Source organism: Camelus dromedarius, chromosome 7 (genome assembly GCF_036321535.1).
Source record: "Camelus dromedarius isolate mCamDro1 chromosome 7, mCamDro1.pat, whole genome shotgun sequence".
Taxonomy (NCBI): domain Eukaryota; kingdom Metazoa; phylum Chordata; class Mammalia; order Artiodactyla; family Camelidae; genus Camelus; species Camelus dromedarius.
The window spans coordinates 38991606-39010056 of record NC_087442.1 but is presented as its reverse complement, the minus strand read 5'-3'; the positions used below and the strand labels follow the sequence as shown (position 1 = coordinate 39010056).

The 18451-nt window shown below is 40.3% G+C and overlaps 1 protein-coding gene across 3 annotated transcripts in view; it reads right to left on the bottom strand.

Moving 5' to 3' along the window:
• LOC105095863 (RP9 pre-mRNA splicing factor) overlaps positions 1–18451 on the bottom strand; it is a 115723-nt gene extending 97272 nt beyond the window's left edge. The window contains exons 1-8 of one of the 3 annotated variants that reach the window (XR_004137857.2): positions 18089–18451; positions 14238–14268; positions 12973–13102; positions 11002–11093; positions 9187–9248; positions 8119–8442; positions 7133–7240; positions 369–1555 (exon numbers count right to left, since the gene is read on the bottom strand). Coding sequence is in view for 1 of the 3 variants with exons in the window: in XM_031455158.2 (XP_031311018.1) it covers positions 8247–8442; positions 9187–9248; positions 11002–11093; positions 12973–13102; positions 14238–14268; positions 18089–18240 (663 nt within the window). In the remaining 2 variants the exon portion in view is untranslated. Of the gene's footprint in view, positions 1–368; positions 1556–7132; positions 7241–7802; positions 8443–9186; positions 9249–11001; positions 11094–12972; positions 13103–14237; positions 14269–18088 lie in introns of those variants that run through there. The other 2 variants (XR_010381624.1, XM_031455158.2) reach the window with 2 other exon arrangements.

Sequence of the window (18451 nt, the reverse complement as noted above, 5' to 3'; positions counted from 1 at the left end):
TGAATAAAAGCACAAAATATGTGTGAGACCCTGTGAACATATTTGGAAAAAAAGGTGACAAGAATTTCAAAGGAGTCCATTGGGGCATGTCACATGATGCTTGAGCATCCTCCTCTTGTGACCAATAGGTCCTCAGCAAATGTAAAGCAAATTTCAGCCTTTGACCAAAGTAGGATGCATGTACTAAAACCCCATAATTCTTTTCTGCAGTAGGATTACTGTTTCCATTTCCCTCTGTATTTTGCAGACCATAGCAGTTTAAAATAATTTAGCTGATTTTAAGGCCAGGATTAAGAAAAAAAGAATTACATATAAATTTATTATTTATACAACTGCTGTGTACAAAGAGACAATGTTAAGATGGTTGCTTTGTTTGAACAGAGTATTTATTAATCCTGCTAAAGACTAACAAGGGTAGTCAGAAACTTTACATGAGGTTGTTCAAATGTACTATCAGGTCCATCTTGAAGCCAAAAGGGAGGTCTAAGTTGTCATTTTTAAATCTGCCAACTTTTTAGAAAAGGCAATTAATGGTATGAAATCTTTTCACAAAAAAAATTTTGTGGTTTCTGCATTTGAAGGCTTTGGCAAAACTGGAAAACACGTGGTGGCTACTGACTATCAGCCGACATAATTGGTTTGTCTGTTGTCGTCTTTAACTCTTAAAGTATGTTAATCTTTGTTTTTCAGTAAATTATCGTCCATAATGATACACGATGCCACGTGGGATAGCAGGAACCATGGGAAAAACATGCAGGAACTTGATGTAAATTTATAAATTTTGCTATGCATGACCTTACACTTTGCTCTGATAGGATAACTGGCATAGACTTAGTTTAAAGTAGTTAAGTAGTGTCCTATGACAAAGGGCCATTTGTTGGATGTGGGTTTAAGATCTTGGTTGGAGGTATCTCTTCATTTTCCTTCCTTCCTTCCCTCCCTCCTTCTTGTATTTCTTTCTCTCTTCATTCCAGTGTTTTTGGTTTGTTTTTTTTTTAATTTTCATTTGGAAATAATTTTAAACTTCCATGAAAGGTGCAAAAATAGTACAGAAAGTTCCCATGTAGCTTTCACACAGCTTCCCCCAATGGTCCCATCTTACAACTGTATCTTATAACCACAGCATGATTACAGAACAAATAAGTTGACACTGCTACAATATAGAAAGTCCACTATATATCATACTTGGATTTCATCAGTTTTCACAAGTACTTTTTTGATTGTAGACATACAGTTCTAAGGAATTTTGTCAGGTGAAATCAGGATCAGGATACAGAACAGGATCCAGGAGCACCATCCTTCACTCCAAGAAGTTCCCTTGTATGACTGTGTTAGAGTCATACTCTCACTCCAAACTTACTACTGGAAACCACTGATCTTTTTAGCACAATGTCTTTGAGATTCATCTAATTTTTTTCTGTGCATCAAGACTTCATTTTTTTCTGTTGCTGAGTGGTTTTCCATGATAGGGATATAACCATTTGTTAAACCACTTTACATATTATACACTGAAGAAAATTTGTTTTTTTTCTTGGATGTTGCTTTCTGAAAAAACCTGAAAAGGAAACAGCATCAGTGACTAACATTTATTGGGTACTTAATAAACAGTGCCAGTTTCAAGAGTTTTTTAAAACTCAATCTCCAGCCCCACTCCCCGCCCCCTCCCTGGAGGTTGAGGGGTGGGATTGAAAGTTGCCATCCTCTAATCTCAAATTTGGTTTTTCTGGTGACCAGCCTCCTTCCTTGAGTTGTCTAGGAGTCCCACCCTGAGTCGCCTCATTAGCATACACTCTTACTTGGTGGAAAGGGTTCTGTTATGCATAAAAACAGACATCATTTGTGCATGTCCTAATAACAACAAAAGACTTCTGTTGAGACATAAATATCTAGTAGAGATTAGAAATAGAGGTATGGGTGTGAGCAGTATGCTGGTTGTATTAGAAGCCCTGAGAATGGGTGAAAATGCAGAGAGAGAAGGTGTAATAAGATGGAGAAAACCAAAAAATGGGCAGAAGACCTAAACAAGCAATTCTCCAATGAAGACATACAAATGGCCAATAGGCACATGAAAAATGTTCAATACAGCTAATTATCAGAGAAATGCAAATCAGAACTACAATGAGGTATCACCTCACACCAGTCAAAATGGCCATCATTAAAAAGTCCACAAACAATAAATGCTAGAGAGGGTGTGGAGAAAAGGGAACCGTCCTACACTGTTGGTGGGAATGTAGTTTGGTGTAGTCTTTATAGAAAACAGTATGGAGATTCCTTAAAAAACTAAAAATAGACTTACCATATGATCCAGCAATCCCACTCCTGGGCATATATCTGGAGGAAACTCTAATTTGAAAAGGTACATGAACCCTAATTTCACAGCAACACTATTTACAATAGCCAAGACATGGAAACAACCGAAATGTCCATTGACAGATAACTGGATAAAGAAGCTGTGGTATATTTATACAACGGAATACTACTCAGCCATAAAAAAGAATAAAATAACGCCATTTGCAGCAATGTGGATGGATCTGGAGATTTTTATTCTAAGTGAAGTAAGCCAGAAAGAGAAAGAAAAGTACCATATGATAGCACTTATATGTGGAATCTAAAAAAAAAAAAAAAAGACAAATGAACTTACTTACAAAACAGAAACAGACTCACAGACATAGAAAACAAACATGGTTACTGGGGGGAAGGGGTGGGAAAGGATAAATTGGTAGTTTGAGATTTTCAGGTACTAACTACTATATATAAAATAGATAAGCAACAAGTTTCTACTGTATAGCACAGGGAACTATATTCAATATCTTGTAATAACCTGTAATGAAAAAGAATATGAAAACAAATATATGTATGTATATGCATGACTGAAGTGTTATGCTGTACACCAGACATTGACACAACATTGTAAACTGACTATATTTCAGTTAAAAACAAAAACAAAACCAACAAATGAACAAAAAGATGGAGAAAACCTTACAACCATAACCTGGAGAACATGAACATGAAAGAGAGAAATTTGGGAGGAGAGCCAGCAAAAGAATTTAAGAAAGGCCAGTAGAGGGGCAACCAGTTAGGCTGATATCTGGGAAGTGAGGTTTAGTGATATGAACTGAAAAGTTTCCATGCCATTTAGCAGCAAGAGGTTCATTAGTGTCCTCAGTGAGGGTGGATGAATGGGCTTGATGGTAACAAAATCTGGATTTGCAGTGAGTGAAGGAGTAAGGAGGTGGAGAAGGCTGAGAGTTTACAGTCTTTTATAGAGAAACGTAGCTGTTAATGGAAGAAGGGAGAATGATGACTGGGGACAACAGAGTAGAGGGACGTGGGAGAACACTGCTTCTTTCATTACCTGAAGCATCACAACAGACACTGTTAGCTACCTGCCCAATTAAAATCTACTCTCCACTCTTTCTTAGTCACAGCACCCCAGTTTATCCCAAGTGGCAATATGCCCAGCTAAAAGACAAGAGCTCCCACACGTCGTGTCAGCTGTGGGTAAGCAAAGAGATATAATCTGAAGCTCCATGTGTCTTCGAGGACTAACACACTTGAATCTTAAGAAAAGGGCTGGAGTTTGAACTTGAGTCCATAGAAAAAATGGTAAAATCCAGGGAAAAGTGTTAACTTGGGAAGAGAAGGTGTTCTGCTTTTCTGCGTAGGTGGTAGGGGGAAGAGTGTTAAATGGTGAGATTGAGGGACTGGACCAGCAGCTCATCCACACCTGGTTGAAGCTTGAGTTCGGACCACCCTATAACTGGTGGGGACAGGGCTGACAGGAGTGGGGAGGGCCCGAAGGAGAGCTTTGGGGTGATTACATCTGGGGTGCAAAGAATGAAGCAAAGCAAGTAAGTGAAGAATCGGATGCATAAGAGCTCCAGGGAAGTTTAAATAAGTTCTAGTCTTAGGCCCCAAATCTTTAGATTCAAGAAATATTTAAGCCTATCCCATCTACTTAAAAGGTAGGGTATTGTTATATCTTAACTCTTGGCTGTTATCATGACTCTGATTCATGCTCAGTGATCTGGAAGGGATTTTTAAAAACAGGGTGACTTTACAATATAAGCAATTTTTTGGCTTTGGTAAGTTAGTCCTTGCTCCTAAAAGGGCAAGACAATGTTCTGGGTCACTGTGCTTAGAGACCCCCTCATGCATAAGAAATGTCAGCATTTTGTAAACTCCACAATGAATAAAAGCATTCCAGATATGAGCCGTCTGTAGGCGCAGCACTCTCCCAACACCTCCCAGAAGCTCTCTGAACCCCATCTTGGGTTTTTATGGAGGCTCCATCACATGGGCGTGATTGGTTAAATCATTGGCCATTGGTGATTGATTCAACCTCCAGTCCCTCTTCTCCTCCGCTAAATCAGAGGGTGGGACTGAAAGTTTCAACTCCATTCAGTTTGTTTTTCCTGGAAATCAATGCGCCCCTCCCTGCCCCTGCATCTTTAGGTGCTTCCAAAAATCATCTTCCACAGTTGTTGTGGAAGGGAGTTTGTTATGAGTAACAAGACACATTTCACCTTTATGGCTCTGTCATGAACTGAGGACAAAGAGACCAAATATAACAAAAGATGCTCCACTGCTCTTACCACACATGACATTTCAAGGGTTTTGGGAGCTGTGGACCAGAAACTGTAGACAAAGACCAAATATATCTGAGAAATATATTTTGGTCATATGAATGATCAAATATATATTATAAATCGGAATATCAAAGAATGACAAATAGGAAACAACTGAATTGTGATAGAGGAATGGTTAAATAAATCATAGCACCTTCAAACCAAGGAATTTTGTGGCCATTTAAAGCTTGTGGTAAGCAGTAAGAGTGCCACAGTATAGTAAGTGAAATGAAGTCTTAGAATCATATTCATGGTATTCTTCCGTTATTTCAGCTGATAGAAAAACCCTGTGCCTACGTGGTTGGTAATGCATTTTTAAAAAGATTTCTTGGAAGGCTGTATCAAACCATCGTAAGTAGACTCTCCTTTCACTTTTTACTCTACAATGACCCCGAATGAGGAACTTTTTATAAGCATGTGCTAATTTTATAATTTTGAAACAATTTTTAAATGCTGGTGGCAACATAGCAGTCAAAGGGAAAAAGCGTTTGAAGATGTGAGATGGGACAATGAAAGGAAGATCCCTGAGGAAGCAGCAAGAGATGAGGACCATAGTGTAAGTAGTAGGAGTAGCCAACATTCATTTAGCAACTGAAATGTGCCCAAAGGTGTCCTAAATGCTTTACAATGTTACTTTATGATTTTATGAGGTAGTGTTATCAGTCAAGGAAATGGAGGCACAGAGAGTTCACACAACTTGCTCACAACGGTGCAGCTGGGATTCAAAACCAGGTGGTCTGGATCCAGAGCTAGTGCTCTTATTCACTGCCCTCTACTGCTGGCTGATGGTCAGGGATCAGAGCACAGGTGGAGGACTAGCCTGAGGGGCAGAGAGAAACCTCACTGAACCACTGTATTAGTTTTCTATTGCTGCATAACAAATTACCACAAACTTAATGGCTTAAAACAACTATTTAGTATCTCACATTTCTGCAGGCCATGAAGTCTGGGCAGGCTCAACTGGGTTCTCAGCTTAGCATCTCACAAGATCAAAATCAAGGTGTTAGCTGGGTTGGGCCCACATCTGGAGGCTGTAGTGAAGATCATGCCTCCAAGGTCATTGAGGCTGGCAATATTGAGTTCCCTTTGGCCCTAGGGCTGAGTTCCCCATTTCCTTGCTGGCTGTTGGTCAGGGGACTCTAATTAGTCTGCTGCATTCTTCTCCTCGTAGCCCTGACTTCTCCTCTATCTGAAAAGTTGGCAATGGCATGTGGAATCTCTCACAGGCTTAAAATCTGAGTTCCTACATTGTGACCAAAGAAAACCCTGGAATTTTAAAGGACTCTTATGATTTGGTTGGGAACACCAACATAATTTCCCTTTCTTCATGCTTGTAAAATAATCTAATCACCATATTTACCAGTTATGGAGAATAGGGGGAAAATCCTGGGGCCATTTTAGAATTCTGCCTCTCACAACTATGGTGATGGATGGTGGGATGTCTTGGTGAAGGAAGGTCTGAGGGCTTGTAGTGCTTTCCTGGATAGGATTTGAAAATACTCAACTTGAAGGACATTGTTCTAGGATGAAGGTTTGAATAGGTGACTGGCAAACTTTGCTAGTCAGCTTTATGGTATAAGTTGATTTTGGAGATGAATTTGGGGGGGTACTAATCTACATGGCTGTGTCATTTTTCTCTAGCAGTCGGGTTTATGTGCAGAGGGGGTTTGTGGTTCTTCTGAGAAAGCTAGGCCAAAGGGACCCCAGGTCAAGGAGATGACAGGCTTAAGTGATGGACTCTGGAATCTAAGCCAGAAATAGAAGACAGAGAAAACCAGAGGGAGTAGGGACAGTTACCTTGCAAAAGCTGCAGGGGATGGCCAGATTCCAGTTAGAGCAGCAAGTGGAGGAATGCTCCAGTAAGAGGTTAAAGATACAAAGCAGTGGTTCTCCAAGTGTGGTCCCCAGACCAACAGCGTTAGCATCAATTGGGGACTTGTTAGAAAGGAAAATTCCTAGGTCCACCCCAGGCCTACTGAGTCAGAAACTCTGGAAGTCTGAGAGTACAGGAACCTGTAGCACTCTATTTGATTTTGTTGTCCCAAAGGTTTGAGAATCATTGATGCAGATTCTTTCCTATTGTTTAAGAACATTTCATCATGAATGGGGCAGTAAGAAATTTCCAGGAGACAAGAGGCCAGGACTGGGTAGGAAACATCATGAGACATAAAGAAAAGAACAAATGGTCCAGGTTGTGCATTCTGAGCTAGGCTGCTAAGGATAAGTTTAAAGCATGCCTAAATTAATTAACCTCAGGGTTTTCAGGAATAATAAGCCCTGATGATTCTAATCTGGACCATTTCTTACTGAGATACTATTCCAAGGCCAAGACCAGGAGCATTTATTGATAAGGATCAGAGATGGGTCCATTCTGGGCATGGATTGGCCATTCTTTAAAGAAGGGGGAAGCCAACCCCCAGGGAAAGAGGCTGGAAATGGGAGTAGAAAGTTCCTGGGACCCTGAAAACAGCAACAGACCCTACTGAATAGGAAGGGACACTTACCTGTGAGCAAGATCTAGCTCCATTTGGCTCAGCAAACCATAGGACTTACTCTCCCTTAGCTGCAGGCACCACTCTGATGGGCTGAGATGCTTCTCCTGAGGCACAAAGCTAGAAGAGCACAGGTGGGCCGTGCTTAACCAACAGGATGAGGAAGGAAGTGACGGAGACATTTTGGGATGTGGTAGCTGACTCGAAATAGTAATTCCCCTACATTCTTACAATTTTTCTGAGACAGTTACTCTAGGAAAATCTTGGGACTCAGGCAGTAAGATCCAAGTAAGTTAAATTCAATGTAGCCACCCAAGATTTTTCACTATTGTTATAGGAACCCTGCCCCACCTTCAACTAATCTCAGGTGATTATGAACACACTGTACCTTTGGTGCAGCAAAGCAGAATGTACTTGATATTAAAATCAGTTTTATACTGTTAAGTTAAAAAGTAATGTGTAGATGAATATGTAGCATTTGTATTAAAAAAAAGCGCCCTATGCTTGTGATGTATACAATACTCCTGGAAACTTCACAAGAAACTGGTTAAATTGGTAACCACTGGGAAAGGGAATTGGGTAGCTGAGGGAAAAAGGAAGTAGGAAGAGTTTTCATAATTAAATCTTATATACCTTTTAAGTTTGGAGCACATGTATGCATTATTAAGAAATCAAAGATAAATACATTTAAAAAATAAATAATGAGCTTTTATTATCCTCAACAACAGAGGAAAGTCAAGCCTGAAGTCTATGGGCAGTAAGTAGCCCCACCAAGGAGGGTGAAAGCTGTGGCAGCACCTGGAGGAGCTTCCTCAGAGATTCCCTTAGTCTGGACACCCTGCCGGAGGCATTTCTAAGGGATCACAAACCACAGTGATCAGCAGGGACAAAAGCTTTCCGGCCTGAAATCAGCAGCTGCCCAGAGCTAGCACCTGGCAAGATACAACCCACTCTCCTCTGGGTCACACCTTTACTGGAAGGTAGGTGAGAATTCGCACCTGTGACACCAAATCTCCTCCTGTCTTGGTGACTCTCTCTCCTATTCCTCTACGATCCCACATTCCTCTGATCTTTGGCCACAGTGTTAGTTTTTTGAGAAGAGAATGCTGAACAAGTCAAGTTCTTGTCATTCCGAGTCTGAACTCTCATTTGACTTGGAAGACTTATGCTTTCGTTTTTTCTTCTTTTTCTTTTCTTTCTTCTTTTTCTTATGTTTTTCTTTCTTCTTTTTCTTGTGTTTCTCTTTACATTCTGAGGAACTGGAGCTGCTCTCATCTTCATCTGAGGTTGAATCCTCTAGTAACTGTCTTAACTGTTGTATCCTAAACACATAAGAATGAAAAAAAATAAACATGTAAGATGGCCAAAGAACCATATTCAACTTAAAATTTTTTTTAAAAGATATAAATATAAAAGCAGTAGTGAGGGTGAAAAATGTCACAAATAATCACCTTTTTGAAGACAATATTTATTTTTATTTTTGCATGTTTTCCCATTCTTGTCTTATTTTACATGATTGTAACCAGTGTACAAGCCACTTTGTATTCTTCTCGTTGTCCTAAATATTTCTGCATGTTTCCATATTCCTCGTTATTATAACTTCTAACAGATGCACACTTTCCTAAATCATTCCCCACTGCTCAAGTTCAAACTAGGTAATCTACCTCCTCAACAACTATAATTCAATGTCACCAATTTGGAAAAAAAAAACAAAACCAAAATGACTTTTTTTTTCCCACCTTATCTTTAAGCTAGTCTAGGAATTTTTAACAAAAGCTTAGCTCTTTAAAGTCACTAGATAAGGTAAATTATAGTTGCCAACTTCAACTATCAGTGCCATGAGTGGGCTGCGCCAAGCCCACTGTTTTAAGCTAATCCAAGTAGAACAGGCTGGCCTGCTCATTCTCCACGTACTGGCCTATTCAGAGATTACTCCTATTCTCTAAATATTTCACAATTAAAGCACCATATTTACTAAACCACTCCTCTAATACCGGAACGGTTGTTTCTAACTTTATATAACTTCATACTTTAAGAGGATATCGTTATCATCAGGACAACCTCACCTTATATCCTTCTCATGTCTTTTATTCTCTCGTATGATGTCATACATGGGATCTTCATGTGCCTTGAGGGTTAGAGAAGATTAAAATTAGGCCACGCTTCACAGATTATTAAATGAAAATTAAATCCCTCTTTCACTGAAACTAGGTTTTTTTTTTTCCCTGTTTGGTGTAATTTTATATTAAACATGTCCTAATCTTTTCTAAAGGTTCAAACTCATGGAGGCTATGAAAAAGATTTTCCAATATACAAATACAGGATATAATTTACATAGCCTTTATAAGGAAATAAACCATGGCAAATCATTAAATACTACTCAAGGTTAGAAATATTGAGGTAATTCTATTTGTTCCAGGTGGAAATAATGATAAAGAGGTATTATTAAGCAAAACAAGTGAGTTGGAAATGATACATAAGAATGATTCACTTATGGGTGCACAAAAACATACTGTTTATGATGAAAGAGAAGTCTGGAAGTATACTCATTAAGCTACTTACTACAAATTCCCTCTGGGAATAGAGGCAAAATTGGACTTGAAAAATCAATTGCGAAAAACCTTACTGTTTCCATTTTGTTAAAATAAGGCAAATGTATCTTGTAATATTTGTATGATTTAAAATTACTTAAATTACTTAAAAATATGAATGCATGTAGAATGAACTTTATAGTATGTGAATTATCTTTAAAATACATTTATTATAAAAATTTTACACATCAAAGAAAACATAGTTAAAAATGTGTATTATCTTACCACTCAGGGATATCCACTGGAAATATTTTAGTGTGGTTCTCCCAGTAATTATTCATAATTCACAAAAAATTATAGTCATATATATAACTCTTTTTCATATACGTTTTCATGAATATCTTCCCATGGCATTACATATTTTTTTAAAACATAATTCTTAAAAGCTATATGTTTTATATGTTGTCGTAATTTATGTTGTATATTGGACACTGAAGTTGTTTCCTTTTTCTTCAGTTTCTATTTTTCAATCATATAAATAATTCTGAAAGTTATCCTTATATATTCATAAAAATTTGTGTGTACTTGTGTTGTTAGATCAATTCTTAGAATTCAGATTTCTAAATTAAAAAAATATGAGTATGTTTAAGTTTTTAAGATTTATCATCAAATTATCTGTTATAGGCACTCTAAAAGTTGACATTCTAGGTAGCAGTGATTTGTCCAGGACATTTTCCGTAAATTAGTAAAATGAAAATCTAATACTGTAAATGTCTTAAAATCCTTGGAAAATGTTCATAAACCCCATACTTGATATATGCTGATAATCCCAATATATCTAGTCATAGCATAGTTAAACTGACTAAAACAGTTACTGAATGATGAAGACACACCCCTGGGATGTGTCTTTGTTAAAATCAAGTGACGAAATGGTAGACTGATTTTTTTTTCATCTAAAGAGGGCATATCATTTGTACACACACTTCTAGTCTATGACAGAAAAATATATAATCTTTAGACAAGGACTGGCAAAATAGAACCCTGATTTTTTCTTTATGAAATATGATTCTTTTACATAAGTAGCAAAAGTGATTGAATAAAGATGTCTACCAGAAAAAAGCAGTGCTCTCAAAACATAAGTAAATAACAATTTAATAAGCATTTTTTTGTTAATCAACTAATTTGTCACACAAATTCTACTTAATAGAGATGTAGTTAATAGCAGATACTTTGGCCTAAAGGATTTTGGGAATGTTTTTCATGTGACCCTCCAGTTCACTGTGACTGCCTGATTCACTGACATTCATCATCTCCAGCAAATTTAAGTTGACACTCTGGGGTTTTACTTACTACTCGAAACTGTTCCAACTTTTGGTTGCCTTTGATAAAGAAAGGGCATTCTTTGTCACCTGTTCGGTGACCATATCGTTTACAACGCCAACCTAAAACAAAGAAAAAGACATATATTTCTGTAAGATAATGTATTTTTACTTAAGATAAACTATCCGTAGATCATATTAAAGATATCCTTCAGTTCGACTCCAATTTTAAAAGTAAATGTAATTAATGGATGAACCATGAAAAGAGAGGGAAACTAATTACTTTCTCAATTATCCTTTAATTGTAGAATTTTAGAAATGAACCAAGTACTTACTAAATAATCCTACTCAAAAAGCAAAGTGTGATTTTTTTTTTAACCGCATGTTACAGGTTGAATTGTGTCATTCCCTCTGCCTCCTCATTGGAATGAATGTCCAAACCCCTGGTACCTAAGAATGTGACCTCACTGGGAGATAGGGTCTTTAGAGAGGCCTGGAATAAATCCTTTCCTCAAAGCCCTCATAAGGAGCCAACCCTGCTGACACCTTGATTTTGGACTTTTAGCCTCTGGAATTGTAACTCAGCTTCATGTAAAACTGGTTCTGGTCCAGACCAAACTCTTAATTTCCAAGTCAATGAAAGTGAATGGCAAGTGAAGCAAAACTAACTACCCCAGCACACAGAGGAGTGGTTTTAAACTTAATTTTAAGCCCTGTTTCTTTAATTAAATGCCTCATGTTGGATGTCAGAGAGATGATACACGAAAAATGAATGTGGGGTGAGAGGAGGGCTGTGTCCCAGGTCTTGGTTGAGCCCCTGGAACGTGCTCCGCCAAGTGTGTATGTGGGTTCTTGGCTTCCTGCAGGAAAGAATTCAAGAGTGATTCAAGCCACAGCTGAGTAAAGGTAGATTTATTAAGAGAGATACATACTCCATAGAGTGCAGGCTATTTCAGAAGGTGAGACAAAGGCTACGAGGTGTGGGGGTTGGGTGCTAAATAGATACACACTCCCTAGACAGAGTGAGGGGGCCGTCTCAGAAGATGAAGAAGCGAGAGTGATCTTTAAACTTAATTTTAGAAAAAGGAAATATAATCAGTGTAACTCTGAGAATAATAAACACAAAGCATTTATTTACCTAAATTATGATACAACTTATTGGGAAAATGGGAAACAGGGAGGGTATGTGTATGGAATGAGATAGAGGCAGGAAAAAAAGAGTTGAACTCATGTCTTCCATAGTAAGAAGTCAACAGATAATTAAGAGATCTGAAAAATCAAGGGGCAGGAATGTAATCATATTTATCTAGATACATAAGGATAAACTTCAAAATAACCTTCTTTAAAAAGATTGAGGTGGTTGCCTTTAGGGTGAGAGGAATGAAGAAAAGGGGCTGGGAACTGCTATTTTAATTATGTGCATGAAGAATCTTTTTTTTTCTCTTACATGAATAATCTTTATACAAATAAATGTCTTTAAAGGCAGCAGAACGCTTTCTTCAAATGCCATCTTAGGCTGGATGCAGGTGTCACTGCTCTGGTGCGGTGGAGAGTGTGCACACAGAGCTCTACCTGTTCCAGACCCACCCTCTGTGACCCGTGGCTCCTCTCAGGTTACCTGGATAAAACCTCAACACCACTGAGGCAAGACCCAAAGGGATCTCACCCCAATGCATCTCTTTTCCCCCATGACATTTCTACATGGAGTATCCTTTCTGTTACAGGAATATCATTGTGTATACTCTGCAGGCAGCTATGGACCTGGAAGACCATGGCCAGTGGAGCCAGAAGTCCTGGATTCAAAGCACTGCTCTGCCCCTTACCTCAGACTACTTACTAACATATGCAAGGGGGCTTCACATCTATAGAATAGAGATCATGCCCTGACTTTCACAGCACTGTGGTGAGAATGAATTAATTAAAAGAAATGAACATGTTTTGTAAACTGTGGACCATGACTTGCATGTATTGAGGATGTTACTTGAAACCCTTTCATACTCACACTGCATGACTTTGACTTCTTTCCCCAGTGGCATCCAAAGTCCTTTGGTTGGTGCGTGGGCCAGAAATTCCCTGGCATGTTCATTGCCTGGGACATCTGGTATACAGTCTTCTGGCTTAGTCTCATCTTCCTGAAAAAGGAAACAACATGTAAGCTCTACAGCAAGAAACACCAATGGAATTCTCTCCCACCTGTTTGAGAATAAGCATTGTCTAGCTTTCTTATGGGCTCCAGATCCCAATGTCATCAAGTTACCCTCTGAAGAGCTAAAAAGACAAATTATAACTGACAGAAAAAACGAAAATAAGTATGCTAGAAGAACTATAACCCCAAAACAAAGTAGCTGTTCTTGTATAAAAATTACAGTGTTTACACAGGATTGATCTGTAAACTCCAAATACTAATTCTAGATCACAAAAATTAGATTCTAAGATCACAAAAAGCTTTCTATTCACTTAAAATCTTTGTGGGATGATGCAGAGTATAGAATTAAAGTAAGGTTTCCTAGAATAATAAAAATAACATGTAGATTAAAACAGATTATTAGGCCTTTAAGGCCACTTCCATTTTATATAATCTCATACATGTCATATTTGTGAAATGTGTTTTCACCACCAAGTAACTGCACTATACAATTAAGGTGCTGTTTTTTTTTAACCTTATGATTTTTTTCAAGTTTCCATGAATATTAAATTTATAATGGAAGAATGTTTCTAAAAATCTTCTTTTTTTTTCCAATTGAAAGTTACTAAACAGGACAGGTTGTTTTGGCTGTCAGTCCTCTAAGTCTCGCTCCCGCAGAAAGACACTGACACTGTGGCCAGGGTGCTGGAGGAGGGATTCGGGCACCAGGGGAGGCTGCACTGGATGAGCTTCAAGTCCCCTCAGAGTCCACTGTTCTCTGAGCTGATGACATTCAAGAAACCAGCACCAGGAGAGTCAGAGAAGGAACATGGGGAGCAGAGCTTTGAGAAGATGCAGTCACAAGCGAATGAAGGGGAGCGATCGCTGAGAAACACACGTGGGCCTGCAGTGGTTTCTTATTTATTTAATCAGACACAAGGCTGATTAAATTTCTGCAAAGGCACAGACTGTGACAAAGCGCAAAGTGTATGAACAGACTGGCATCTGCAGGGAAGAAGCAGGACTACCATAAACAGAGGTTCAAACCTTATGCAGCTTTTTTTTTTACTAACAAGTGACTGAGTCTGAGTACTGAGTGAAACGTCTCAGAGAAAAACCAAAAGTACAAACTTCACACTGACCTTGATAAGCCCAGGAGGAGGTTTTTCATAACTAGAAAGGAAAAAAACACCTGTCATCAACCATGTTCATATGAACATAACACATTTCAATCAGCAAAAAGCAACTGCAGAACAAAATAAAAAGGCTTTTTTTTTAAGTAAAAGGTTAAAAACTACATTATAACTGAAACAGTTAATAAAATATGCCCAGCAGTCAGAGATCCTACATAAATAACTAAGGAGGATGGGGGCAGTGCAGGGAGGAAGGAGCAAAGCCAGAGGGAAGGGCCTGTTGTAGGGGAAGGAGGTGGGGGTGACCTGTCCCAGAGTCTCCCTCTCCCATCTCCCTGCCGTCCAGCTCCTGATTTAAGATCATCCCTGCTGGGCCATTCTGCCTGCTCAGGCTGCTGTCTGCAACTCAGCTCTCTGATAGCCCTCTATTCCCCTACTGACCTCGCCTGACTCAGGGTGCAGGACACCTGCTTGGTGCCTGCATGACAGGCGGTACTCAGTAAAGAACTACTGCTAAAGAATCAGATAACTGATTGTGTGTAAATGTACTTTCCCTCCCACCAACAGAGCCCAGGGTCCTGAGGATACAAATCATGCCTGGGCTCCCAACTCATGTCCACTTTTCATCATTCTGCTGGAACTTCTGGAAGAGGCTTCCGGATGCCAAATTGGAAAATCAGCACCAAATGCTCATGTTCATTTAAATTTGTTTATTTTAAACTAAAAAAACCCAAAAGAGATGTAATTGACATATAACACTGTGTTACTTTCAGGTTAATTATGTTCAGTTTTATGTACTGGCAAATTTCAGAGTGTGCAATACACAGTGTGTCTGGTTTTTAAATGTGAGTGTCTAATGGATAAAACTCCCTTCTTCAAAAAAAGTAGTGGAAAAGGCAGGACAACTGAACATCTCAGATCTTGACAACTGAACATCTCAGGTCTTTTCAATACTTCTATAGCAAAATTTTACTGAGAGGGCATCTGGGCGCTATGGCTGGTTTAGAAACTTGGAAATGGGGGAGTTCCAAAATTGATGAACACAGAAGGCAAATTCAGAGATGATAAATTTTCTGAATATTGTACAGTGAAAATGTCTTACTTTTTTAGCATCAGGAAAACATTAATAAATGTTAAAATGGTCAATCATTTCTCTAGTAGTCAAATAGATACTGATTATCCCCAAACTAGTCCAAAATAGTTTAAATGAAAAAAAAAAAGGTAGTAGTGTAAAGGACAGTGTGTTCAGCATGGTTCTATTTGTGTGTATGGGAAAAAGGATATTATATAGATATACATTTACAGACATACAGACATGTGTTTATAGGAATAGACTTACCTCTGGAAGCTGAGGAAGGGAGCTTTATTTTTCACTTACATTTATTTACATGCAAATACATTGCTTCGAACAGTTTTTTTTCTTTTTCCCATGTATTTTTTTTTTTTTAATTGAAGTATAGTTGATTTACAATGTTGTGTTAAGGTCAGGTATAAGAAAATAACTAGAGGAGTGTAAGGGGAACTAAACAGGGCATACCACGTGTCAAAAGGATTTGAATTCAATTTGGAAAAAAACCACTATGGGGCTTTGCATTTAACTGATCAACTTATGCCTGGCTGATCAACTTATCTGTCTTCCTTTCCCAGACTCTCTTAAAATGACAGTAAAAGAAATAAAAAAGGTTAGAAGCCACAGAGAAATCCTAAGAGGAGAAACTAGCAGAGAACAATTTCAAAACAAGGCTGGGAAGACAATGGAAGGTGGGAGAAGGTAACTGACATCTGTAGGTGGAGGAAGTCACCATCTTTGGAATACAGGGGTTGGGAGTATGAACACTAAGTGTTGAAACCACTAATATGCTCCTTCCCTACATCCAAGAGACCTGGTCTGTCTTCACCCTTGAAAAAGATTGCAGGTTTAGTCCCCTGTGAAAGTTAACTGGAGAGGTCCCAGATGCATGGGAATACTTCGTGTTATAGTAAGTGAAGGATGGAGACAAGAAGGGAAGGGAAAGAGAACTAAATCCTTGCTTACTATAACACAAAGTTAATAGGTAATGTCTATTATTCAATTGAAAAAAAGCATAATAAGCATAAAATTTAGAAATAGTTAAATTCCAGAAGGAAAATTAAGTAGTCTTGTTTGGAGGGAAAGATGTAGGGAGTGTGTGGAGTCACTGAACAGTAGAGATGCGAACTACTGTTTTTTGAAATTAGACTTTTCATACTATTTGATGTTTAAACTACATGGAAGTATTATTCTGGAAATATAAACTTTCATTTAAAAGCAAACAGGCCTCTGAACTGACCAACTAAATATGTCAACAGCCCAGAACTTTTAAAATCTCTGAATTGAAAAATCTCACTGGTCTGAGAATTAAACACCAGGGTTTCTATTTAGTTTTGCTAGTTTTCAGCTCTGTGTATCATTGATCAGGTTAATTAACTGCTGAATCTGCATTTCCTCATGTGCACAAGGAGGTTATAATCTCTCTGATGTCTGTGACTGCTCTGTGAGCTACAGAATAGATGTTTAGTATTAACCATCTGGCATCCTACAGTTAAAGATACTGAAGGCTGGGTGGGGCTGAGCCTTGCCTGAGCTTATCCTAGGGAAACATTTTTGAACATCAGCCTTGCACAGGCAACAAAAAGCACCCCAGAGTGCCTTGAAGGGGCCAGGACTGTGAATGCCAGCGATGCAGCACCTGTATGGGCAACCTCTGCCCCCTGAGGTTAAGCTCAAGGGCTGCACTGAAAAGAGCAGGCCGGGCTGCACGGAAGCATGCATTTTGTACCAAAGCTCCCAGAGGTTAATGATGAAGGATTAACCATCTGAAGACCTTTCCTTACATGATCTTCTCAGCATAGATATTGAGAAATGCCTGAAACTGAAGTAATTCAAGTAACTCAGTGACCACCAAACTCAAAAAAGTTAGACTTCTAAAGCTAATGACAGATAGCTTCTCGGCCTTTTGGCTAAGATCAAGTGTAAAGCTAACGACAGAATTACAGAAGAGAACCGAAAGCGTCATCAATCCAATCTTTCACCTGATGTTTAAATCTCCTTTACAACCCACTCTTCTCTCAATGGTTACCAGGACTCTCCTCCAACCCTGGGCAGCTGGGGAAGCACAGTGCCTCCTAGGTCAGGCACTCTGACCAGAAAGAATGTATGACTCTGGTCCTAATTCTTGTTGACTTGGCCTCTTTGTAGCTTCCACCCTTAATCCTGGTTAAAAAAAAAAATCCTGAGGACTAGAGAGAACAGCTCTAACAGCCTCCCCACGAATATTTAGGGACCAGGCCCTCACCCCACTGTTTATTCTACCTTCCTCACCACACTGCCGTTACAGGACTTTCTCTCCCTTATTAACAGCAGATGCAAAGGACGGGAGTTTTATCCAGCTCATAGCGGGCTCCTTGAACTGACAAACTGGAAAAGACCAGAGCGCTCAGCCGCACTTCTCAGTACTCAGTCCCCGAAACCTGACCGAGCGCCTAAAAGTGCCCCAGCCGAACCCCGCCGCCGCCGCACGAGGAATAAAACCGTCGCTTCCTGCTGGGGAGGCGCCCGCCACCGCCGCCGCCCGGACGAGCCTCGGGGGTGGAGCCTCCCCCCTCCCCGCCCTCGGCGCCGAGGGGCGAGACTCCCCACGCGCAGGGGCGGCGGGAAGCCTAGTGTCCCGCCGCCCGGGGTCATAACCCGCACCTGGCTCGCTGGGGCCCGACGGGCCGACCTGCCCCATTGGCGGGTGTCCAAGGACCCCGCCTAAAGCGCCAAGACACGCCGCGCGACGCCGGTCCCCGGCCCGATTCCTCGCAGAAGTCGGAGGCGGGCGTGACGGGCGGGGACTCACAAGGACTCTAGGTGCTTGAGCTCCTGCAGCTGCTGCGCGTCGTGCCGCCGCCGCTTCTGCTCTCGGCGCCGCTGCAGCTCCTGCTCTGGCGGCTCCCGCGGCCGCCGTGCTCCCCGGGCCCCCGCGTCGTCGCGCCCCGGCCGGGACGACATCGCGGCGCCGGGCGGCTGCGGCAGCACCGCGAAGCTGGCGAAGACGTTACTTCCTCCGCGTCGCGCACGCGGATACCCGCAGCGCCCCCTCCTGCCGCCTCTTCGCGGCCCTCCGGGCGGGGTCGGTGTCCAGGCTACGGCCGCCTGCCACCCATCACCCTGACAGGCCGGCGGGGCCCCACGTTCGTGCTCGGAGTCTCAGGCCCTGCAG